General features: G+C 42.8%; 1 protein-coding gene across 5 annotated transcripts in view; it reads right to left on the minus strand.

The window, feature by feature from the left end:
- Positions 1 to 4,882: 4,882 nt before the first annotated feature.
- The window catches only part of IPCEF1 (interaction protein for cytohesin exchange factors 1), a 37,895-nt gene continuing 16,232 nt past the window's right edge, over positions 4,883 to 26,545 (minus strand). For all 5 annotated transcript variants that reach the window (XM_033144036.1, XM_033144038.1, XM_033144039.1 and 2 more), the window contains 8 exons: positions 26,364 to 26,533; positions 17,854 to 17,927; positions 16,777 to 16,848; positions 15,848 to 15,909; positions 14,384 to 14,475; positions 8,496 to 8,883; positions 5,506 to 5,693; positions 4,883 to 5,214 (listed from right to left, as the gene is read on the minus strand). In XM_033144036.1, coding sequence (XP_032999927.1) covers positions 5,011 to 5,214; positions 5,506 to 5,693; positions 8,496 to 8,883; positions 14,384 to 14,475; positions 15,848 to 15,909; positions 16,777 to 16,848; positions 17,854 to 17,927; positions 26,364 to 26,533 — 1,250 coding nt within the window. In that variant the 3' untranslated portion in view covers positions 4,883 to 5,010. The remainder of the gene's footprint in view (positions 5,215 to 5,505; positions 5,694 to 8,495; positions 8,884 to 14,383; positions 14,476 to 15,847; positions 15,910 to 16,776; positions 16,849 to 17,853; positions 17,928 to 26,363; positions 26,534 to 26,545) is intronic.

The raw sequence follows: 26,545 nt of genomic DNA on the forward strand, positions 1-26,545 counted from the left end.
GGTGGACACAGCAAACGACACAGTGATTTCCAAGCAGCTCTTGTTTATTCTCAGGCTGGAACAGAAGTGAGCTGAAGGCCTCAGCAGCCTGCTTATATAGAACTCAGCTACAAAGCAACAGTAACAACTTTCCGCAGTTAACCAATCCCTGAACGTTACTTTACAATCCTTCTTTTGCATATGCGGACCTGAGTGAAAACTGCAGCAGAATGAACTATATACACACACCCCTAGTGGCCTAGGGTGAGAACTTCAATACATAACACTATCGCTTAGCAGAAGGCGTTGAATCTGTGTGCAGCTTCCCCATGTGGTGAAACACTGAACTGAACTGGACAACTTTCTCTATAAAACTCCCTCAGGCCCTGAACTGACTCCACCCACCCTGGTTGGCAGTGGAACAGACTCCCACATGAGATGGTGGACTCTCCTACATTGGAGGTTTTAAAGCTGAGGTTGGGGGGGGCATCTGTCGTGGATGCTTTGGTTGACATTCCTGAAATACAGGGGCTTGGACCCAATGACCTTCAGGGTCCCGTCCAACTCTACAATCTATGATTCTTGGTCAACTCTGTTGAGTTCAATGGGATTTACTCCCACAGGATTAGCCATGGGGAAACCCCTGGGCAGAAAGGAGTAGAAAGGGTTTCCTAGTTCAGCTGAGTCTTCAGTAGAAAGGGTTTCCTAGTTCAGCTGAGTCTTCCTTGAGCAATGATCTTCTTGAGCGGTGGCGTATTCCTGTATCCTTCATTATTGACGTCCTCTGGTTCAGATTTGCTCTTTAAGCCTGGCTATTGGCTTGTCCCACAGCTTCTGGTTCTGGGTTCACCTCAGATTTATGTGTCCAGCTGACATTGCCAGGGTCATAGCACTGTGGTGGTACACCTGCCCTGCATGCAGAAGGCCCCAGCTTCAATCCTCAGCATCTCCATGTAGGGCTAAGAGAGTCCCCTGCCTAAAACCCTGGAGAGGCCCTGCTAGTCAGTGTGTAGACAATACTGAGTTAGATGGACCAATGGCCTGAGGCTGTTTCCTATGTTCCTGATGAAGTGACCTTCTATTGGAGAAATTGGGTTCTAAATTGGGGAGGGGCAGGGGGTAGAGAGAATGAGCACATTCATATCATACATTGAAAGCACTATGAAACCACTTTAAACAGCCATGGCTTCCCCCACAATAATTCTGTCAAGGGTGCTGAGAGTTGTTAGGAGATCCCAGATTCCCCTTCCAGGGCTACAATTCTCAGAGTGCTTTAGCAATCTTTCTTCCCAGGGAACTCTGGGAAATGTAACTCTGGGAGTGGAATAGAGGGGGCGGGGTGTCTCCCAACAACTCCCAGCACCCTTAACCAATGGCAGGTCCCAGAATGCTTTGGGAGAAGCCATGACTGTTTAAAGTGATATTCTAGCGCTTTAAATATGTGGTGTGAATAAAGAAGGAAGAAAGAGAGGTCTCTTCCTCAGGGCAGTCTGTCAGAGAACCAGCCCATCATTCTCATGGGTGCTTTGCTTGTTTATGAATTAGCACAAAACAAAAACAAACATCAGCCAGTTAGCCATAGCACTCATCTAGAAAAGAAATCCTACACCTTTACGTGAAACTTATATTTAACAAGGGTTGTTTGTATGTGAGAATTTATGTCTAGGGCATGGCAAGTCATGGCTGGAACTGAACCATGACTCTAAGGGGTCGGAGTAATTGGTCTGTATTGTGGTGGGTCTCTGCTTCTAAGCACAAATCAGCACAGTTCAATAAAGTTTTTAGTCCAAGTAAAGAACTAGGAAACAGCTGCATCTCTTTGCTTCAGTGTGACATGGATAGGCAAAACCCATTACTTATGCAAATATAAGCAAATTATATTCTGCCCTCTGGTCAAGGCATCTTCAGTTGATCAAATAAATGCATCCATCATACAAAACAGGAACAAAAATGAAAATATATGCTAACAAGCCCTTGTAGTACCATGAAAACCCAGCAGGTTGCGCTTGTGTGCTATTTTCAATAACTAGTAGATTCTTTAAGCAATTTGTGGAAGATGCAGAAACACACACACACACACACACACACAAATACACATTCACACACACATACTGCTTTTTCTAGTGATGCAAGCAGTTTTCAGGTACCGTATTCAGTCTTGCTGTCATAGATATTAGAACACTTTGTTTTGAATTTTTAAAAGCATTTAGAATAAGTCACGTCACAGACAATAAATTCTTTACCATGTTCATTCAATTCTTAAGTTTGCAATCACAATGGGAGTCATCTTTTACTCAAGGTGTAATCTCTAGGCTGCAGTCCTCCTATACACACCTACCTGGGAGTAAGCCAGGATTGCTCTGGAAGGAGTTCTTTTCAGGAAGTACTTAATTCAGCTCGGGTAGACTGGCATCTCCAGAGGTTGGTGGACCATCTGCCAGAAATTCTTTAGCTGTGGTTCCTGCACTGCACAGGATTGGACTAGAGCAGTGTTTCCCAACCTTTGGCCTCCAGCTGTTTTCGGACTACAATTCCCACCATCCCTGACCACTGGTCTTGCTAGCTAGGGATGATGGGAGTTGTAGTCCAAAAACAGCTGGAGGCACAAGGTTGGGAAACACTGGACTAGAGAACCCTCAGGGTCCCTTCCAACAGTTCAATTCTACACAGCACTACTGGCATTAAACAGAGTGATGAAGTGGTTAGAGGAGGAGTTGTCAAATGTGGTACTCTCCAGATCTGGTTGAACTACAACCCCATCACAAATGACCACTGACCTGAGTTTTCCCAGACCTGCTGCAATCATAGGAAGCCAGTCCCTAGGGGCTAGTGGCACTTCACACACCCCCTCCCAGTTGACTGGCATTGTCATTCAAATGGTGTGCACCTGCACATCTTGTGATCAATTATGTGTAGCAGGACTTAAATGCCCCCCCCCCCGATACTTTATTCAAGTTGGCACCGCTGTTTGCAATGTATACCAGACTGGCACTCATACTTGGAATTGTCTTGTCTTTACCAGAAGAAAAAGAAAAGAAAAGAAAAAGTTGTTCATTCTCTGCTTATATGAAATTTCAAGGGCAAAAGCAGTTTCTGTCTGCCTTCTCCCACTTGCAATAGAGTGGGGGACTTTGGGACAATGTCAGGAAGGCGTTATTATTAAAAAGCAAAACTTGCCACAATCCAAAAAACAGCTCAGTCAAGAGAAACAAATTTAATTGGAGTTGTATATTCCGTTACGAGTGTTTCACACAAGCCAGGAAATACTATTCTAACTTAGCATCACAAGAAAGCCGAAGAATTTCCTTCCTTCCTGCTAGAAAATTCACCTCACATAAATTAAAGAATGCTTTCTATAATTACAATGAGTTTATTTGTAAACTAAGAGATTCCTCAGGTCGACTGCTTTTCTGGGACTCAGCTGGAATTGAGCCAAAAAAAAACCTACCCATTTTTTAAAAAAATAAATAAATTGTGATTTTGTGGGGGGGGGGGTAATGCTAAAATGTGCTTCCCCTTTTCATTTTTGGCAGTCCTTGTAAAAATATTAATTTATCCTGAATTCTATGTTGCCCTTCACTGCCTTCAATGGCATCATCATGTTGCAAGATTTGATTGGCTGTGTTGACCTGTATCATTTTATGCACTGATGCGATATCACCTGTAGCATCATGGCATGATCCATTTCACTACAAGATCACTGACTACAACCACATTTGACAACCCTTCCTCCATGGTGGGCAGGAGATGGGTGGACAAAAACATCTGGTGCAGGCCTGTATTCAGGCTGGTTCCCAACATTCCATCACACTCTAGCATATTATTGAAACTAAACCCAGGGGAGAGATGCTATGCAAAGTGGACGAAGCATTGTCTTTAATGGCTGGAGTCAGCGCCAGGGACAAAATTGATTCTTTAACAATACTGTACAGTGAATATGGGTAGTAAGCAACAACATGCATTTGTAGGGTAAGTCGGCCAGATGCATTCTGCTGCAAATTAACAAAAAAAAAATATCCTGTTGAAGCTCCCTGCAAAGTATACATTTTCATATTGAGTAGAAGAGTTTTCTTTTTTCTTTTCTTTTAGCTCTCTGCTCCATAAAACAGGAAAAAAAACCCAGAAACTTAACACGAGTTTGCACAATGCTGCAGAATTTATTTTGGCATGAAAAACAATTTGAATGCAACTTTCCCCAGATGTAAGGAAACAGCTTTTTTTCTGGCCATTCATAAATACGGTGATGCTATGACTGCAAAAGGTGTTCACTCAACAGATGACAAGGCTTTTTAACAGAAGACAGGCACCATCCTGTCATCAGCAAAGGTTACAATCTTAATGGAAGTTTAGACAAGCTACAACAAAAGGGTGGTTTGTTTGTTTTTTTGTTTGAACCCTGGCAGCATTTCTACAACTTTTTTTTTTTTTTACTTCTCTTAACAAACTTTAAAATAACCATGAATTTCTTATTTACAATATGTACATACTCTTTAAAACCCTTAACGTCCAGATGCTGTGCTTGCTAAAACATTTATGTTATGAAGGTCAGCCATTTTAAAAAAAAATGGAATTCCAATTCCCGTCCACCAGATAATTGCTCTCCTCAGAAGTTCACAAAGACTAGAATCATTGTGATGTCACCACTTGGGTAGTGGCATTCTATCTTGAAGGAAGGTAAGGTAAATCACTCACTTAAAGGAAGACAGAATGGTGAAGAGCCATTGGTGAAGACAGAATGGTGAAGAGTATCTGTTTTGCATGCAGGAGGTCTGAGGTTCAATCCCAGGCATGCCCTGGAAGGGCTGGGAAAAATCCCTTCCTGCCGGCCAGTGTAGACAACACTGAGCTAGACAGACTGCCTTGGCTTAAGGCAGCTTCCTATGTTCCTAATATTGATTGAGATAAGAAACAATGATCTGGCTAACGGGTTGAGTTCTCCACTAGAAAAACAAAACAGGAAACAGTAGCAGCTTAAACTATTTGTAAATGAAGACAAACAGTGTGGGGAAAGTACCACACAGTCCACTTCTCTCAGATAGTGCTTTCGATGAAAGATGGTTGCAGCATCGTCTCTGCTTCTGTGCTATTTTCTTCAGGTGTATTCAGAACATCCTGCTGCTGGTAGATATCTTGAACCAACATGGTGTTTGAATCCTTCCACTCCCTGTACTTCCTTGCTGTTAGCTCAGGATCCTCCAACAACTGGTTAATCGTGGCCAAGTCATGTTCCTTGCACTAAAAGAAAGAAAGAAAGAAAGTTCATGAAACTGGAAATGTGAGTTGACCACTAAAGGTCTCTCATATCTGTTGTCCAATCCTAATGTTCTCCTCTCCAAGCTATTGGCTCTGGAGACCTTGTTGTTGTTGTTGTTGTTGTTGTTGTTGTTGTTGTTGTTGTTGTTGTTAAAATACCCACATTGTAAACACAATCATGATTGCAGGGATTTTCTGTGGCTGCTAAAAATTACAATGAGTTAAATGCCTCGACAACAGCTGAAGCACAACAACAACTCCACAAACACTTACCTTTAACGTACTATTCAGTGCTCGGATTTTGTGGAGTTTCTCATTAACAGTTGGGTTTTTGCACCTCTTGATGAAGGATTTTCTCAGTTCCTTCTTCGTAGAAGGTCGCCTGTCCCCCATGGGAGACAAACTCGCTTGCTCTAAGGACTTGTAAAGTTTCTCCATTTCATCTACGGAACATTTTGCATCTGTAGGGAAGACAGAAGACAGGCTGTGTCTAGGGCTACTGAGTTGTACTAAGTGTGCTCCTTATTTGTCTACTAGCTCTCAAGTGACCATACAAAGGATATATATATATATATATTTAGAGAGGCTTTGTTTTAATCTCTTCCAAGTTTTCCTAAAGTTGTTTTCCCCACATTTAAAACAGCCAAGATTTAGGTCTGTGGTATACCTGCAAATATTTGTATTTGAATACTTCCTAACGTGTGCATTTAGTCATTTCACAACGCTGCACAAAGATAAACACCCTGTCAATTGTACTCGGACAAGAGCTAAATATAGACCATGCTGAAGAAAAGAGCTGGTTGTGTCGCAAGACCATGACAGGAAAGAGCAATACTGGGGCCAATTTGCTGCAGCAGCATTTCCTGTGCATCTCACTGCCTCATTAAACATGCCCTAATTATGGCCAGAAAAAAAAACCACTTTTCTACTCATTGTAAAAAGCAGTTGCATATAATTAACAGAAAGTCTCATCAGAATTTATAAATGTACACATGCATAAAGTGTTTCTGTGACAACTTTATGGAAACTCACACTGACGAGAGAGAGCAAGAATTAGCTGTGAATGTGTTGTTTCGTTTAGACTATAGCTACTCAGTAAAAAAAAAAAAATCATTGATGGATGATATTGTTGTTGTTGTTATATTTATTTATACGCCACCTTTTTCTCCGACAGGGACTCAAGGCGGCTTACAGATAAAATAAGAATATCTCAAAACATAAGAAAAAAATAGTTTAAAATAATTAAACATTAACAGTGTGTGAGAGTGTAACATACAATCACAACAAAAACAGTCTATAGATCCCTACTAATAACAACTCTGATGATGTCAAACTAGGGTGTCCATTGTGGTGCTGGATATCAGAACAAAACTATGTTCATCAGGCACTTGAGCCTTTATCACCGTTGAGCATTTGCTTTAGAACATCAGTTAAAGTTTAGAGGAAGGAAGTGGTCACCCCTGGAACCAGCACAATGCCACTTAGCAGTTATCAAAGATCTTGCTCGCTTGTGTAACCAACCACCCTGCCTTCCCTCAAGGCAAGGAACGCTGTCCCCCACACACAAAGAAGGAAGCAACAGGCTCTGTCTCATATGATGGAAACATTTAATGGTCCTCATAGACCAGGGTTCTCATGAAGATTTCATGCTACTTCAGGCCCTCCCCCCAGTGCATCCCTTCCCCAAATTTATGGAATTTGTATGGGCATTCAAGGAGAGCTTGCAGGAAACACAGGGTTGTTGTGGCAAATGGGAGCTGTAGGCTGTACAGTGATACCTCGGTTTAAGAACAGTCCAGTTTAAGAACAATTTGGTTTACAAACTCCGCAAAACCGGAAAGAGTGTCTTGGTTTGAGAACTTTACCTCGGTCTAAGAACAGAATCCGAATGGTGGAAGGGCACCGGCAGTGGGAGCCCTCATTAGGGAAAGCGCACCTCGGTTTAAGAACGGACTTCTGGAATGGATTAAGTTCATAAACCAAGGTACCACTGTATATGCATCAGATGTTTAAATCTCATTCCTCACTCAAGAAATTCTAGGGACTATGGCTTACTCCTCAAAGAGCTTGAGTTTCCAGGACTCAAACTACAGTTACCAGGATTCTTTGTAGAAGGGGGTGCTGTAAAAGAATGGCATTTGCACAGCCTACATCTAAACCATCGGGAGAGCACCAGTTGGAGGGGCTATTATACTATTATACTACAGTGGTACCTCAGGTTACAAATGCTTCGGGATACAAATGCTTCGGGTTACAGACTCCGCTAACCTGGAAGTAGTACCTCGGGTTAAGAACTTTACCTCAGGATGAGAACAGAAATTGTGTGGAGGCGGTGTGGCGGCAGCGGGAGGCCCCATTAGCTAAAGTGGTACCTCAGGTTAAGAACAGTTTCAGGTTAAGAACGGACCTCCAGAATGAATTAAGTTCTTAACCAGTGGTACCACTGTATTATAAATAATGCCTCATTATGTTGCAGCGATGTCTCATTTTCTAAAGCGTCCCCCTTTTTTGTTCTCTTTTATAATCAGTCTTGCTGCATCAACAACTGCCAAAGGAAATAAAAATGGCCGTGGTTGGACACTGCTCCCCCACTCCCCAAAAGGCCTGTAAATTGGAAGAGAGGCCTATGGACAGAGGGGCACGTAGTCACAATGCTTGTTTATAGCCTCACAGTCTCACACACAAACAAGAAGCCACAGAGATTTCTGTTTATTTTTCCTCTTCTGGTTTTTTTTTAAAAAAATTAAAGCCAGGAAGTACTCTTGGCAGGCTGCAAGTCAGGATGAACAGAAACATAATGTTTAACCCTTTCTTTTTTGTTCGTGGGGCAGGGTGGGGGGTGGGATCAGTTTCCCTGTGCTGCTGCTTCCATGGAGGAAAAGATAATGGGATCCCACAATTTTCACACACACACCTCCTTGGGTAAAAGAAGGCGTTTGTGAAGGGAGATTTAAGTTGAATAATGATCATTCAATTTTACCTATTTATATAAGCAAAAAATCATTCATTTCAAGCCCTGGACTGGTTTCAACAAATCACGTCACTTCCTTCACCCATACTATCACTAAATGAAAGCAGAGGGGGCAGGTCCAACTGTTGGATCAATCACTACAACTTAAGTGTAGATATGGCACCAAATGATGGTGACTGAACCTGGGACTGTCTGCAGGTAAAGCAAACAGGATACAAGTGATCTGTTCCTCTTTATGGGTCAGGCAGGAAGAATATTGTAGGGCCGACAGATCATCTACTGCTTGACTCACCTTTAGGCAGGGTTTTCGATGCTGCTATTCTAGGCACGGGTAGGCTAGCCTTAGCACTGCATAATGTAGATGTAGCCTCATTCAAAGAGACCTGAAAGCTGCAGTCGGGTTTGACAGTCTCGCTTTCCAGTGTTCTGTTACAGCCTGTTACCAAGTGATCAGTATCCTGAGGGTTGCCAGAGGCAGCTGGAGATTGATTGTCCATTTCTTCCCCAGTGGTAGAGTTGTTCACGATGTCGAGCCATGACTGTCTCTCTGGATACAATACTTTGGACAACGAGGAAGACGAGGATCCTTCAGACTTCATTGTGCTTTCCGGCGAGGACAAAGAACATGATACTTCACTTGATGCGTGCGATGTCAAGGAAGGCTCTTCCTGGTCCTGTTTCTGAGAATAAATAAGAAGGTGGGGGTGGAATAAAGTCAAGTCAAAAGCTGGTCGTGGGTGGCAATATAAGAGGACAAGGATCAGCAAATATGAAATCATACTGTTCATCTGGGCCACTGCCTGTGAACTTGGGGCTACCATATAGCATACGAGTGAGTGGTATGGCTCCTTTGCTTAATTTTGCCTCAGTTTCACTCAGCCAAAGATTGTTTCCTTCAAACAGTGCTGGTTTTAAACAGAAGGCATCAGGTAGACACGGAGATAACCTCATAAATGTATGAAAGACTGTCTCTTTCCCTACAGACATTCTCAGGGGTTTAGATCAGCAGAGGGGACCTAGTTGGTAGTTCTACTGCTCTCAGAATGCCAGGGGTAGTGGCCTGAGACACTGACAGGGCATTCTTATGGCAGCTCCTAAGCCATGGAATCCCCTCCTCACAGAGGTGCAACGAGCACCTTCGTTCTATACTTTTTGCCATATGCTGAAAACTCACCCCTTTATCCTGGCTTTTGATTTATATATATATATATATATATATCTCCAGTCCTTCTCCTTTACCTCAGAGAACAATCAAGGAAGATCAAGCAGGAAATGCCACCTGAATAATCCCTGTCACCACAGAGGCATTTCTTTGATATTACTTTTATTGTGAAAATTTTTTGTAATCTGCTTTGAGAAACACTTGGAGTTATAAAGCAGGATATAACCAACACACACACACACACACACACACACACACACACACACTTATTTTGATCCTATGGCTAATTAAACAATTTACAGCATTTTAACCTGGGGGAGGACGTGTTGTTTTTGGCTGTTACAACGTTACATATTTTTGTGTTTTCGTACTGTAAACCACCTTGTGATCCTTGGATGGAGGGTGATTTAGGAATTAATTAATTAAATGTTTTAACTGGTTTTAATATTGTATTTTTATGTTGTTTTAACATGGGACAATACAGTGAGGGTTGAGTAAGAAATCAAATAAGGAGTACACCTCATATAAATTCTGCCAGAAAGAAAGAAAGAAGTTGGGATGAACTGGAGGCAATGAGAAATATTATCCAGACAGATTCCAGGAACTATCTCCCCATGACAGCTACAGTTGAAGTCTCCCTGCTCTGGCTTTGCCATATTGGCCCAGCAGTCTACTTTCCAGGCTTGAATATTCTGGACTTCATAAATCTTTAGAACAATTTAGATGGTCCAGAGTTTTGATACAAGTAGGACTAAGAGGTAAATGTGTCTCACTACCAGGGGAGTTCATTTATTCCAGGCTGAATACAAAGTAGAAGGATGCATGAAACACACCAAGGAGAGACATGCTCATTCCTAGGCAATGCTATTACTACCTGGGATGCTTAAGAATGTATATCTATGGTTTTAACTGGGGGGGGGGGGTGCAACATGAAATGTTGCTGTGACAAAGTGGAACAGATCTTGATACACTATAAGCCAATAAGAGAAACTTAACAGACTCAGAAGAGTCAGCAATGAGATGTTGATCATCTGTTTTGGCCATAAATCTCCCTCCTATTTCTATAGGTAGAAATAAAGTGTTTTGTTGAAGCAGATCACAAAATGGAATGCAAGGCAGGAGGAGTCGGCAGCCAAGCATAGCAACTCAATTTTTAAAAGCATTAAATACCATAGGATGTTAATACTCTCATGGAACTTCAGATAACTGTTGAAGATGGTGCATTATACTTGTGCAACTGCAAGAATAAACCACCCTTTCCCCATTCATAAGCATTTCTTTTTTAAACCCCCTGAACTTTTGACTGAGCAATTTTCTATATCACAAACTGATTTTATTCAACAGTAAAATTAAAAGTGGAAATTATTGTCCCCATGATTTTCTTACTTAAGATGATCTACACTTAACTTTTCAACTGCTTCATGACTCCCATCTACCAATAAACACCCAAGGAAGAATATTATAAAATGCAGGTGTTAGTGTTAGTAAATGGGAAAAGGATTCATCGGAAGATTAAGGAGCCCCGAGGGATCTATTTCAGACTAAAGAGATATGCTGCACCTTGACAGCCCACCTGGAAATCTTTGTAGTCTATTGTCTCGAAATGACTGTTCCATTCAAGTAGATATGGGGGAGTTTGCAAATAAACATTTTCTTGCCTGTTTAAGGAAACTTGTAAAAAAAAAAAACCACCCCCACCTCAAAATACTAATTTGCATTTGTTTCCATCTGGTTGGTGGCTAAACAAAGAGAAGCATATCTACTCTTGGAATTAATTACCCAGTAAATGATCACATAATCATTGAGTAATACGAACTATCCCAGCTTTAGATACTTACCGTATATACCCGAATATAAGCCGACCCGAATATAAACCGAGGCACCTAATTTTCCTACAAAAACCTGGGAAAGCTTATTGACTCAAGTATAAGCCGGTTCACCTTTGCCGCTGTGGAGGAGGAGGAGGAACGAGCAGCCCGAAAGCAGCCCTTTGGGTTGCTCCTTCCTCTTCCTCCTTTGCCAAGTTTGCATTTATGCGAGCAGTTCAGGAATGGAACAAGCTGCCTGGGGAGAGTAAAGAACCGCCGTTCTTGTACACTTCTTAAGGAATGGTTAACTGGGGAGAGCGGGTGGCGGCACAAGCGGAGAGAAAGGGCTTCTTTCTCGCTGCCCCCACCGCCCGCCTCACTCCAGTATAAGCCGAGGGCAGCTTTTTCAGCACAAAAAATGTGCTGAAAAACTAGGCTTATACTCAAGTATATACAGTACATTCTCCCTGTACAGGTATTCCCACATTTGAAAAGCACACACGGTGAAAGCAAAACACAAAATTATAAATCTGGATGATGTGTTCTAAAAATGGAGGCAACAGCAAAATTTGGATCCTACTCATTCCAGGGCCGGCTCAAGACATCTTGGCACCTGAAGCGAAGCACAAAATGGCGCGCCCTGCAAAGACCATGTTGCCTTGATTACTGGGAAGTTATGAGTTGGGTTTTATTGTTTTGTTTCCAATAGTGTGAACTGCTTTGGTGTAGAGGAAAAGTGATATAGAAACATTTTAAGTAAATAAATGTTGTGAGGACAATGTACTCCCTCCAGCAACAGAGGCAAACTGTCATTGGATACCAGTTGCTGGGAGCCACAAGCAGGGATGGTGCTGTTATTCTCATGTCCTACTTGTCGATTTCCCGTAGACGCCTGGTAGTCCACTGCGAAAACAGGATGTTGAACTGGATAGGGCTTTTGTTTGATCCAGCAGGGCTCATCTTATGCTTTTATGATTAACGACCAGAGGCCTCAGGCCCAAACTGCCCCCCCCAGGTGTATCAGCTGAGCTGCAGCCCAGGGCACCAACACAGAGAAACAATGGGGAACTTGCTGCCCTCTGGCCTACAACTCACTACCTCTTTCTTTCAGTAGCTTTCTCAAAAAGGAGTATGATAAAAAGTCTCAATAAAATTAGGGGGGGCAATCAAAAAGGAGGAAAAAGCTTGTCAGGTCATACGTCCTAGTCCTTCCTACAAGTTCTCTCTCATATGATGGGGGGGGGGAATCTGACGGGAAGAAATGATCTTGCAGACATGTTGGAAACAGGCAGACTGAATGCTGTTAGTGGCCTTGAAGTCAGAATGAAATTAACAAGCACTTCACTTTGTCAAAAGATGTGGAAGAGGTTAATGCCTCTTACATAGCACTGCAGGAGAGGGAAATAATTTCTGTCCTTGGAATGGGATGGTGGTTGATGTTCAATAATATGAGGCTGCTTTATTCACTGCTGTTATGGGGGGGAATCAACCGCTAAGTTTTAATATTACATTTTAATATGGCTTTATATTGCTGTTTATAAACCACTCTGTAAAGCCATGTGGTGAGATATGAAATGGAGAACAAACAGCAGCCTCTTTTGGCTTATGCTGGCATACCTGAGCTGCAAGCAACTCACTAGATTATGGAGTCACTGCTGTGAATGGGAGACTTTCTCTATGTAGACTCTGGATACAACCCTGTATCTTTAATTTGATATTACTGTAAAATTATCCGCTGCCAGCTTATTCTTGAATTTAATGAGGATGGAGGCGCCAGTGATTTCCTTATCTTCCTTAAACACAAGGGGGTTGAATTAGGAGAGGGTGTTGGCAGCAGAATGACCCAATATCCAAACACTATAAAACCAAATTTAGCACCAGCAAAGTCTGGCATAACTGACAATTGCGCAAGCCAAGTACCCGCCTTCCCGAGCTCTACCTGGATGCGAAGTTATTGAAGGACAGAAATCCATGATTTAGAGGAAACTGCTATCAACTGGGCTCAGTGAATGGGGGGGGGAGAGAAATAGGTTACAGAAGAAGATTGGTTCAAAATTGTTGCAGTACTGTATTGTTAGAATAAATAATGTGCTAGTGTTGAAAGCGCTAGAGCCATCCCAGGATGCATTTGATTCAACAAAAGCAAAGTGGGTTTTTGTACACCTGCCTCAAATTTATTTATTTTTAAAAACAAACTTCTGGCAGAATTGCAGCAATCCTAAGCCATGTGTTAGGTGCTGTGTGAGAGGCTTGTTCTTTTCTCTAAACCAAAAGGAAATAAGGCTGCCTGGGAAGGCTTTAGTAGCTATTTGGCTGTGATAACTGTTATTTGCTTTCAGCATATAACAGTGTATTTAGCCAAGAGACGTCCGCACTGTGGCGCAATGGTGAGAATGTCGGACTAAAACTCGTCCATACTTCCGCTTGCCCCATGCCTTGAAAGAATGGGTTTTCTGCCTTTATTGTGCTTTCTATACACCGTTTGCCCTGCTGCTTTCCCTGGGAAAACCCACTCTTTAGCCTCCCTGCAGGGAAGAAGGGATGAGTGAAGATCTACATCAGGAGGGAAGAAAGACTGACATTAGGATCCGCAGCCTCTGTGGATCTTGCTGCCTGAGGTGGTCACCTCACCTGGCCTCATGTGCAAGAGGCCACATGTAGGATACGAGTGGGTGACAGTCAGTGGAATGCCCCAAAACAGGGCATTCTGAGGGCAGGGAGGGGCTGAGCTGGGTCTGGACTTGTTGGTTCCCAAGCTGACCCCAATGCCATCAGGTGTCAGCATCAGGCCCAGTGTGGGCCTGACTTCCATTTTGGCCACCATGCACAGTGGATGCAGTAGTAGTGACCCTTCTGGTGGCCAGGGTTAGAATGGAAGTCTAAGCAACCTGAGTGACCCTCAGTTATTCTACAGGGCTGTTGTGAGGGGGGAGGAATGGGGGTGGGGGAAGAACACGTATAGCACCTTGAGCTCTTGGGAGGAAACATGGGACAACAATTTAATTAATAAATGGCAAAGGAGTGTTTTGTATTTATTCTTTCGTATGACTGATCTCACAACAAGCCCCCTGCAAAAATACCGAGTAGAGAAGAAATGTACAGCAATTTACTGCAGATTACTTATCAGAGTGGCATCTTGCGAACTGGATAGGGTGACACTTGTACGAGCCATTTAGCAAACAGAAGCTAGCTAATTACTATAATACATACCAAATGAGGTGGCGGCAGCTGATCTGAATACGGAGGGGGTGGCGTCTCCACGTTTATTTCTAGATCTTCATGCTCGCTCTCGCTATAGCACTCTGAAGCAAGAACACAACAGTTGAAGTGCATTAGACATGCCAATTATAGCACTGGAAACAAAAGCAAACCTCTTTCAGGTAACCTGAACTGAAAGCAAAACATACCGGCTCTGACTCAGTCAGGGTCAACTGTATGCAAAACAAAGGGTATTTTCTGACATTTCTAATTAGCGGAATCTCTCATTCTCTTTTCATCTTTCCACAGCATTGCATGAAAAGAAGAAAGAGGAGGTGGTGGAGGAGGAAGAAGACAAAGGCTTTAAAAAAAGCTCCAGATTTACAAAGTTTCTCGTGATCAGAGACATGGGACAAGCAGAGGGTGAGCTACTGTTTAGAAAGGCAATAAAAAGCTGCAGTACCCCCCCCAAAAAAAACCCTTCTAACCACTGATGAAACAGGCCTCTCAAAACAAGGTTGCTCTGCAGGAAATAAACTATAACTTTATATCTAATTCTATGAAAAATGAATTGATGCTCACACATTCTGAATGAACAGCCATGGCAAAAAAGTGGTATCATAGTGCTTTAAATGTATGGTAGGAATGTCACTATATGAGCTATCCATTGACAATGCGCAGGCAAAGGCAAACGTTTAATTTTATTTAAGATCTTAATTTTAAAATGCTGTTTTTTCGTGTGTTTGTCTTGTATGTGCTTCATTGTTCAGTTGAAGAGGACGATTTGGTCTGTGACCGTTTAATAAAATTTGATTTGATTTGATTTGCTCACACATTCTGAATGAACAGCCATGGCAAAAAGTGGTATCATAGTGCTTTAAATGTATGGTAGGAATGTCGCTATATATAAATACATAAACTTCTGCTTCAGATCAGACTTAAGAGGGAAGTGAAACTCTTAGTTGCTACTGGTACAAGGTTGGGAAATTCCTTGTCTTGTCCCATGCACTGAAATAGGATGTCCAAGGAGACCCAGCTTCAGTGCTGTGGAGCTCTAGGAAATTTTGCCTCTGCCAGGGAAGGCTGGGAGTATTCCATCTGAAAAGCTGGAGAGCCTCTGTCAGTAACTGTAGACAATACTAAGCTTAATGACCCAATGGCATGACTCAGGATAAGGCCTCTGTTCCTAAGATGTTCCCCTCTCTTTTCTGCAACTATGTGCCTAGACAGAATAAGGGCTTTAGACTAGAACATCCTTGGCCTATTGTCCTCCTTCCCAGGACAAAATGCATCTTTTGGATATCGTTTCAAAGCTCATAACTGCTAATCTAATCAAATCATTAAAAAAAGTTGGCATCTTGCTCTAGTTGAACATTCATCTCTGAGTATTTTGAATATATATGTGTTATCCCTGGAAAACTCCTCAGGTAGAAAGGTGTGGAACAATCCCATTCAAAATATTCCACTTGAGCATACCTTCTTCACTCTTTTTATTGGCTTGTTTGTCAAGGACAGCTGTACCTAATTTCTTCAGCCATCTGAAAAAATAAATGCAAGCACAGTCATTTGTATGGAATAGAAATAGCCAAGATGAGAGAAAACAGGTTTGGTAGTTACCAAGTCACTTCTGATCTTAAACTGAGGGTGAAATCCAATGTGTGCCTTTGCAATCATGAAAGGGTTCTGGGAGACGAGAGGAAGCAATTTTTGCCCACTCCTCCTGAAAATCGGCTCCAGAGAATTGGGTAGCCTTCCAGAACAGGGAAGGAGGCAAGGATTGCCTTGCTTCCTCTTCCAGTAGCAGCTCAAAAACTCTTCAGTCAGTATAAGGGATACCAACTACATTCCACCCTGAGGATTTTATAACAGTACAATAAACCATGGGTGGCTAACCTGTAGTTCTCCAAATGATGTTGGACTACAACTGTCATCACCCCTGGCCATTTGGCCATGCTGTCTGGGGCTGATGTGAATTAAGAGTTCAATAACACCTGGAAGGCACTACACTGGCTACCTCTGCAATAAACTAAACCAAAGCAAACCCATGAATCAAGTACAGCACCCATTGAGTGAGAATGATTGAAGATATCTCCTCCTGTTACCTGCTGAGTATCACAACACAAGCCATCAAGCACCAGCCATTATGGTACATCACATTCAACCTGCTCTCTGTCATTCATGGGCATGCTGCATGTTGGCCCACCTTGCTTTCAGCTTATGGCACACTGTAAGGTGAACAGTCACAGAAATCCTTCCATCAGCTGTATACTTTATGGTTGGGCAATCTTTTATGAACACTCAAGAGACAGAGGCTACCATCTCCAGTAACAACCAAGGAAACAACAAAGAGATGGTTCTTTTTTGTCGTAAGAAAAAAAGGAAGCAAGACTTTTGATTTTACTTACATGTTCATTTCCTCCGCATTTTCTGCTGCAAAATAAAATGTCTTGATCTGTGGATGGATGATCTTCATAGCGCTTCCAAAACAAAAACATATATTCATATATATGGGAAACATTAGATTTAAAAAGTGAGTACGTGGGTCAGTTTACCAAATACTTATTTGGTCTCTAAGGTGCTATTGGAAAATTTTTAAATTTATTCAGTCTAGGGGCTGCCATTTGGAAAGCCTTGTCCTGAGCCAACACTCCCTGCACTTTTGAGGATGATGCAACTACCAAGACAGTCCTCTCTAGTGACCTTAATGCATTATTAGAGGGTCGGTGGGGATGGAGACAATCTTTCAGATATGTAGAATGAATGGTCACGGCTCTGCAGTATTGGTTGCAATAAGCCTTAAAGTATGAGAGTATCTACATAACTACATCAAAACAATGAGTTTATATTTAACTAAGGAAAGTCGGCTGCCCTTCACATAAGATTTCAGACCAATGGGACAGTAGGGAAGTCATTTTTAAGGCTGCGATATCGCAATACTAAGTGCTACCCTCCCTTGGAAGGAAAACCAAGCAAGATCATAATTACATTTTCACAGGCAGGATTAACCTAAGCAGTGGAAACCCTTGCTCAACAGGTATTTCCTCCTCCTCCCTCCCATGTGCCCCCTAAAATTGTTTTTTGGGTATCGGGAGACAACCTCCCGCCCCGAGCAATGCACAGGGGGAGGAGGAAGGAATCATTCCATCTAGCAAGTGGCAATGCCTGCAGAAGGAACAACTGGAAGAACGTGACATTGAATTCCACCCCAAGGATTTCCAGTAACATATTAAGCTCCCATAAATTCCACCCGCATTCATCTCAATGGAGTCTATCGGTTTGAAATATTGGCAATGCTGTAAGGACAACAATGATTGGAGGCCTGTTGAGTTTATGTCCTGATGGACAGTTCTATTTACATAAATATCCATGATAAGCAGAACTAGCTGAGCCCTAGGTATGATCCAGCAGGGATCTTCTTGTATTCACATTTCAGCTTGTAAAATTTCACTTTCTCAAGGCTCCAAGTAGAATGAAAGACTTACTACTTTTTCTTGCATTCTGTTGCTTGATTCACTGTGAATTCTGGAAGGCTGAGGAACCCTTCAGCTTTCTCTGCCTGTGACAAAATAAGCCCGCAATATTAAAGCATGCTACATAATTGAATGAAATTAGACATTGGAAATTAAGTTGATTTCAGAAAGCTTTTCAGATTACAGAAATAATTTCTAATAACTTCAGATCTAAACTGTAAAGCGCAGTAGATAAGAAGAGCAATTTCTACCTTTCTTGGGTGTATATGTGGAGAGGCAGGTAGACAGTAAAGGGGGGACCCCTGACTGTTAGGTCCAGTCGTGGACAACTCTGGGGTTCCAGCGCTCATCTCACTTTATTGGCTGAGGGAACCAGCGTACAGCTTCTGGGTCATGTGACCAGCATGGCTAAGCCGCTTCCTGTGAACCAGAGCAGTGCACGGAAACGGCGTTTACCTTCCCGCCGGAGCAGTACCTATTTATCTACTTGCACTTCGTGCTTTTGAACTGCTGGGTTGGCAGGAGCAGGGACCGAGCAACGGGAGCTCACCCCGTCTCAGGGATTCGAACCGCCAACCTTCTGATCGGCAAGCCCTAGGCTCTGTGGTTTAACCCACAGCACCACCCGCATCTCAGGTAGACAGTAGTGCATGGTGGTACAAAAATGCAGGGCTTTTGCTGCACTCCCATGCTCAGAAGTTTACCAACCAAGTCATCCATTTGCATTGGACTGCAGTAAATTTTATCTCATTAGCAACCACACTCTGGTTTCTGAACAGCTGCAAAAAAACAACAACAACAACCCAATGTACTCATCTCGCGTTGGGTGGTTTCTTCACACTCTCTCCTCCATCCAAACAAGCAAGAGGCATTATGAGATTTCAAGAGAACATTCCAGCCAGGCATGCTCAGAAATATAAATTTACAAAATGGGAAACTTCATTCAATTAGGTCTCTCCAGGCTGCATCCAATGTGATATTGCCTTAGGGGAAAGTGCTTTTGATCATGCAACTCCAGGCATCCAACATTTCACTGATTCCCCCCCCCTTCCCCGTGAAAAATGCTCCTGAGGTCTGGTGGGTTTTCCAGAACATGATGGGATGTGGCATGGAGCACTGCAGTAGGTGGGAAATGTGGTGCTCTGACTTGTGCAGGAAGAAGCACCTCCTACCAAGGCAAATTGGTTATTTCAGGAGTTGGGAGCCTTTTACAGCCTAATGGGCACATTTCATCATGTGCAGGGGCAGGAACTAGCTGAAAGCAAAGGGAAGGTGTGGCAACAGGTTAGTGGTTTTAGGCAAACAAACCAGGTAAGCAAGAAGTAGGGTATCAGTTCAAGGACACATTCCAGTCAGGCAAAGGCACTGTGCACAGATAAGGACAGTGAGGCTTCTGAAGGGGCATATTCTGAAGAGAGTCCCAAAAGCTAAGGAGACAGCTCTGTAGTGCTGCATCTGGCCCCCAGGTCTGTAGTCTCCCACCCTTGCATTAGCACCCCTCCTTCATGTTTTATTTCACAATTTAAACAGATTTGGGTTTAAAAATAAATAAACCAGTCCTCCCTGGTTTTCTCCCTGCCTGTCCCATACCCATCGTTTTTGATCAACATGCCAACGGAGAAGTAGCCCCCATGTGTTTGGGTAATTGGTTGAGGGGTCCAAATATAGGCAGAATTCATTTCAAATGCTAACAGCCTTATATTCTCTCAAAGCTCACTGGTGGACTACGAGACACACTGCACCAGCCTGTTGTTGCTATGTTACGGTTCCTTGCATCAGCGCAACTCAAGTTTTTTTTTTTTTGTTTTTTTTTTACTGAAACAGAATTCGCACTTCATAAATATATAACCCATCGCAAAGAAGTACAAGTATTCCAGGCAAGCGAGATGAACACCGTTTATTTGAGCAGAGTTTCTGCCCACACACAGATTCATGAATGCCTTGCCTCTGAAAACTAAAATGTCTGCTTAGAATCTGAGCTGTGCCATCTGTAGGTGAAGGGGAAAGGGGTTTTCCCCAGGACCCTCACAAAACGGTAACCTCCACTTCCCTAAAAACACAGAAAACAGCAGATGTTGAGTGACGCTAAGGAACCTCTGTCTGCAGAGGAAGCTTTTGAACTTTTAAACCAAGGATGAAAACAGTCGTTTCAAGAGGGCTGAAGGCAAGTGGCCTGCTGGAGTGAGAGTTTACTGAAAAGCAAGGATTAAAGAGTGATAACCTTCCACTGCCCGCCCCCAGCTTCTGATACTTAGCTATACACCATAACTCAGCAGCGTGGAACCAGGTGCCTTCCAGATGTTGTTAGACTCCAGTTCCATCAGTCCCAGCCAGCATGGCCAATAGTCAGGGATGATGGGAGTTGCAGTTAAAAAAAATCTGGAAAGTCACATGTTCTGTATCCATGCTATTTATGAACAGAGAGGTCATTACATTTGGCTAATATGAAAGGACTATCAATGTCCATGTTATACCCTCTCATTTCCTTACTCCACTAGTGAAAGAGGTTTTGGAGGTTTGCCGGCCATTAACTGCCCTGTAAAACTTTGATGGTGGCTCAAAAGTTGTAAGCACACACACACCATGCACAACAATGGCTCCCATCCCCTTTCAGCTCTCTGCAGGACCAAACTCCAGCCTGCAGGGCTCCACACAGAAGAAACTTTCTTTGTCAGCAAAATGACAGTCCCAACATCTATTCTGGAAGGGAAACCCAAATCAGAGCTTCAAAGTGGGGTGTGGGAAATCTCTTCCTTGATGCAAGGATGCTCTGGGCTGAGTCAAATTCTGGGGTCCTTGGGCAGTGCGCAGCAAAACATTTGCCTTGTCACACTTTATAAATGTATGTCTCTTGTACACAAGGGATATTCATGGGCTCAGAATGTTGTTTACATTCCAAGTCTTTCTTTAGAGGGCTTGAGGTCAGCCAGCTGAAAGGAGAAATTCACTCTTTTCCACAGTGTAATTATAAGGTGGGAGACAAGGGGATTCTCTGTGCGTGGCTTGTTCCTTAAGTGTCACATGCCTTGGTTTACAGGGTTTTCTTTTTCTCAGATACACACTTTTTTACTTGTCATTTTATAAGCAGCATATCTTGTGGACAGGTGATATGTGGGGAGGTGTTTGTCCCTTGATGTTAATGTAGCAGTAGGCGTCCTTGGTAATGGTACCCACTCATTGGAATGCCTTCTCTTGGGAAATTCAGGAGGCAGAGACAGTAACCTCTTAAAAACTTATATGCTTTCCTGGACAAAACAGAGATTGAAAAATTAACAGTCAATTCTGTATTTTGTACATTGCACAGTTTTGTTCTGTTTTTATCCTTTTTAAAGGAAATGCTATTGTTTGTATGGTTTTTACGTAAATCACTTAGAGATTTTTATTATGTTAAACTTATATCATATTTTATATTATACATTTTTGTAAATAAGTAAATAGCATGGCTCCATCTGTTGATCTGAGCAAATCTGGAGCTCACAGATGTGGCTGCCAGGATCCTCTTCAGTGCCAAACCTAAGCATTTCACTTGGAAGGAAGCTCCACTGTGTACAAAGGGACTTACTCCTAGATAGGTTTGTGCAGGATTGAAGCCTTAGACCCCAAACTACGGTACTTCTTGCTGAACCTCTGTGGGAGGTCAAGAGCAATCTGCTCTCCAGCTCCAAACATTTGAAGATGGGAAAGGATACTGGAGCTTTGGGGGTGTGCATCTGAGGCATTCATGGTGCCTTGCACATCTATTGTCAATACAGTAAGTCCCAACCTTTTCCTCCAGAACTGGAGGGAACGACAGGCTCGTTTGGAGGGTGGGCAGCCATTGTATGAGTATCTCAGCTGCCCACTGCCAAAAAACATCAGTCCAAACTTTCCTTTCTAATTTGGAACTGGAGCGGATGCTGTCTTGCCAGTAATCTCCCTTGTTGTAGTGCTGGGCCTGTTGGATACTCTTAGATGCAGAAGCTTCCATGAGCTCATTCAAACTGTGCACTTTGTCCTTAAGGGAGGGTGTGACCATTACAAGCATTACAAGCAACTCACATTCTCCAATGCCAACTGGACCTTCCATTGATTTCCCCAGTCTTATCTAGCTTGAACTTGAACTTGAGTTTATGTTTTGATTTGATTTGATTTGATTAGTTAATTTATTTAACACACTTCTGTCCTGCCTTTCAGTAGGACTTCCAGGACAGTTCATAACAAAAACTTAAACAACTGAAAACAGCAATTAAAAACAACTAAGACAACAGTGAAATGAAAGACCATAAGCCAGCAGGCCCCTTCATGGATCACTGCCTTGTCGTGGCGAAGGGGCTTGAATTACTCAGGGAAGCTATGGACAGGTCAAGATGGACAGGTCATAGTGGAGAGTTTGGACCAAACGTGATCCACCTGGAGAAGGAACTGGCAAGCCGCTCCAGTATCCCTGCCAAGAAAACTCCATGGACAAAGACAACAGGCATATAAAAGATATGACGTTGGAAGATGTGCCCCTCAGGTCGGAAGGCGTCCAACATGCTACTGGGGAAGAGCGGAGGACAAGTACAAGTAGATCCAGAGCTGATGAAGCGGCTGGGCCAAAGCCGAAAGGATGCTCAGTTGCGGATATGCCTGGAAGCGAAAGGAAAGTCCAATGCTGTAAAGAAAAGTATTGCATAGGAACCTGGAATGTAAGAACCATGAACCTTGGTAAGCTGGATGTGGTAAAAAATGAGATGGCAAGAATAAACATTGACATCCTAGGCATGAGTGAACTAAAATGGACAGGAATGGGCGAATTCAGTTCGGATGACTATCATATCTACTACTGTGGACAGGAATCCCGTAAAAGAAATGGAGTGGCCCTCATAGTCAACAAAAGAGTGGCGAAAGCTGTACTGGGATGCAATTTCAAAAATGATAGAATGATCTCGATACGAATCCAAGGCAGACCTTTTAACATCACAGTAATCCAAGTTTATGCACCAACTACCAGTGCTGAAGAAACCGAAATTGACCAGTTCTATGAAGACTTACAACACCTTATAGAAATGACACCAAAGAAGGATGTTCTTCTCATTATAGGGGATTGGAATGCTAAAGTAGGGAGTCAAGAGATAAAAGGAACAACTGGCAAGTTTGGCCTTGGAGATCAAAATGAAGCAGGGCAAAGGCTAATAGAGTTCTGTCAAGAAAACAAGCTGGTCATCACAAACACTCTTTTCCAACAACACAAGAGACGACTCTACACATGGACATCACCAGATGGGCAACATCGAAATCAGATTGATTATATTCTCTGCAGCCAAAGATGGAGAAGCTCTATACACTCAGCAAAAACAAGACCTGGAGCTGACTGTGGCTCAGATCATCAGCTTCTTATAGCAAAATTCCAGCTTAAACTGAAGAAAGTAGGAAAAATCACTGGGCCAGTAAGATTCAATCTAAATCAAATTCCTTATGAATACACAGTTGAAGTGAAGAACAGGTTCAAGGATTTAGATTTGGTGGATAGAGTATCTGAAGAACTGTGGATGGAGGCTCGTAACATTATACAGGAGACAGCAACAAAAACCATCCCAATGAAAAAGAAATGCAAGAAAGCAAAGTGGCTGTCCAATGAGGCCTTACAAATAGTGGGGGAGAGAAGACAAGCAAAATGTGAAGGAGATCGTGAAAGATACAGGAAATTGAATGCAGATTTCCAAAGAATAGCAAGGAGAGACAAGAGGGCCTTTCTAAACGAGCAATGCAAAGAAATAGAGAAAAATAACAGAATGGGAAAAACCAGAGATTTGTTCAAGAAAATTGGAGATATGAAAGGAACATTTCGTACAAAGATTACCACAATTAAGGACAAAAGTGGAAAGGACCTAACAGAAGCAGAAGACATCAAGAAGAGGTGGCAAGAATACACAGAGGAATTATACCAGAAAGATATGGAGGTCTCATACACCCCAGGTAATGTGGTTGCTGACCTTGAGCCAGACATCCTGGAGAGTGAAGTCAAATGGGCCTTAGAAAGCCTCGCTAACAACAAGGCCAGTGGAAGTGATGATATTCCAGCTGAACTATTTAAAATTTTAAAAGAGGATGCTGTTAAGGTGCTACACTCAATATGCCAGCAAGTTTGGAAAACTCAGCAGTGGCCAGAGGATTGGAGAAGATCAGTCTACATCCCAATCCCAAAGAAGGGCAGTGCCAAAGAATGCTCCAACTACCGCACAATTGCACTCATTTCACACGCTAGCAAGGTTATGCTTAAAATTCTACAAGGCAGGCTTAAGCAGTATGTGGACCGAGAACTCCCAGAAGTGCAAGCTGGATTTCGAAGGGGCAGAGGAACCAGAGACCAAATTGCAAACATGCGCTGGATTATGGAGAAAGCCAGAGAGTTCCAGAAAAAACATCTACTTCTGCTTCATTGACTATGCAAAAGCATTTGACTGTGTCAACCACAGCAAACTATGGCAAGTTCTTAAAGAAATGGGAGTGCCGGATCACCTCATTTGTCTCCTGAGAAATCTCTATGTGGGACAAGAAGCTACAGTTAGAACTGGATATGGAACAACTGATTGGTTCAAAATTGGGAAAGGAGTACGACAAGGCTGTATATTGTCTCCCTGCTTATTTAACTTATATGCAGAATTCATCATGTGAAAGGCTGGACTGGATGAATCCCCAACCGGAATTAAGATTGCCGGAAAAAATATCAACAACCTCAGATATGCTTATGATACTACCTTGATGGCAGAAAGTGAGGAAGAATTAAAGAACCTTTTAATGAGGGTGAAAGAAGAGAGCGCAAAATATGGTCTGAAGCTCAACATCAAAAAAACTAAGATCATGGCCACTGGTCCCATCACCTCCTGGCAAATAGAAGGGGAAGAAATGGAGGCAGTGAGAGATTTCACTTTCTTGGGTTCCATGATCACTGCAGATGGTGACAGCAGTCACGAAATTAGAAGACGCCTGCTTCTTGGGAGAAAAGCAATGACAAACCTAGACAGCATCTTAAAAAGCAAAGACATCACCTTGCCGACAAAGGTCCGTATAGTTAAAGCTATGGTTTTCCCAGTAGTAATGTACGGAAGTGAGAGCTGGACCATAAAGAAGGCTGATCGCCGTAGAATTGATGCTTTTGAATTATGGTGCTGGAGGAGACTCTTGAGAGTCCCATGGACTGCAAGAAGATCAAACCTATCCATTCTCAAAGAAATCAGCCCTGAGTACTCACTAGAAGGACAGATCCTGAAGTTGAGGCTCCAGTTCTTTGGCCACCTCATGAGAAGAGAAGAATCCCTAGAAAAGACCCTGATGTTGGGAAAGATGGAGGGCACAAGGAGAAGGGGACGACAGAGGATGAGATGGTTAGACAGTGTTCTCGAAGCTACTAACATGAGTTTGGCCAAACTGCGAGAGGCAGTGAAGGATAGGCGTGCCTGGCGTGCTCTGGTCCATGGGGTCACGAAGAGTCGGACACGACTGAACGACTGAACAACAACAACAACAACAAAGCCAGCAGGAGGTTAAATCACATTTTGTTGTATCCTACCAAGAAATAGGCAATTCCTTTTGGGTAGGGCAGCATTGTCCTAGGACCATCTTTTGGTACCTTATTATGAGACAGGAGTAGAGCTTTGCAAACAGGTCACAATGGTTGTGAACTGGTGGTCCGTCCTGCTGATCTAGGGCCCTTTGGGCTGCGATACTACACCCGTGAAACTAGAAGTAAACTCAGTAGGACTTAGTGAGTAAGCATGCATAGGATGGTGCCACATGCCAGTCAGTAATGTTCTGCCAGACAGTACAGCACAGACTCAATAGGAACAGAGCAGCAAGGCTGAAATTGTAACCATGTCCACTCCAAAGCAAATCCACAAGAAATCAACAAGGCTTACTCACAGGTAAGTGGAGTTTTTCCACACTGCCAATCAACATGTGGAACCTTGTTGTTCATTTGAACTCATTCTTCACTACCCATGTGTGCTCCAACTGGGTTGTCCTTGTTGCTTTGTCACCCACAACTCTCTCTCCCACTGCCCACACTGCACCCCAAGAACACCAGAGACAAGGTTGGACTCTAACCTTTGACAGAGGCCAACTTGGAGCAATCTTGACAACTGCCTAAATTCTCCACCTGTTCCAGAAGTCCAGAATAGCTTGCAACATTAGCTAGAAATTGCAAGGACAGTTACTCAATGGCTCCCGCAAAGCTGCACTAGAATCCTTCATCTCAAACGTTCCTCCTGTTGAATTAGAAACATGGAGGGAGCATGGAATATGGGGAAATTAACTTCCTATGGGCCCCAAACTTCTCTCAAGCAATCTATTTATCCACAAACACTCTGTCCAGCTAACACGTTTCAAAACAGGAGAGCTTTGTTCCAAACAATGAAGTTAAAATTAAAATAACTTATTCCCTTCCTGTGATTGTCTAAACACACTAAACCGATAGATTCTTGAATTACACATGATAAAATGGCTTAGGAACGCTGAATCTTCCCTTAATTTACCTGGAGAAGCTAAGAGGTTAGCATGCTTACCACTTGATTGCTGTACCAGTACAATGATGAACACTTCAGGACACACCAGAACTTTTTCCATTTGTTGCCAATAAAGCCCCCTTTCTCTTTTTTCTTGTATAGCCATCCCTGGCAATCAGCTAGCCCCAAGTCCTTGCATGATATCCTTCGACGGCTCATTGTACAAATTCCTGTGTGAAAGA

This window comes from Lacerta agilis, chromosome 3 (assembly GCF_009819535.1).
Source record: "Lacerta agilis isolate rLacAgi1 chromosome 3, rLacAgi1.pri, whole genome shotgun sequence".
In the NCBI taxonomy this organism is placed as follows: Eukaryota; Metazoa; Chordata; class Lepidosauria; order Squamata; family Lacertidae; genus Lacerta; species Lacerta agilis.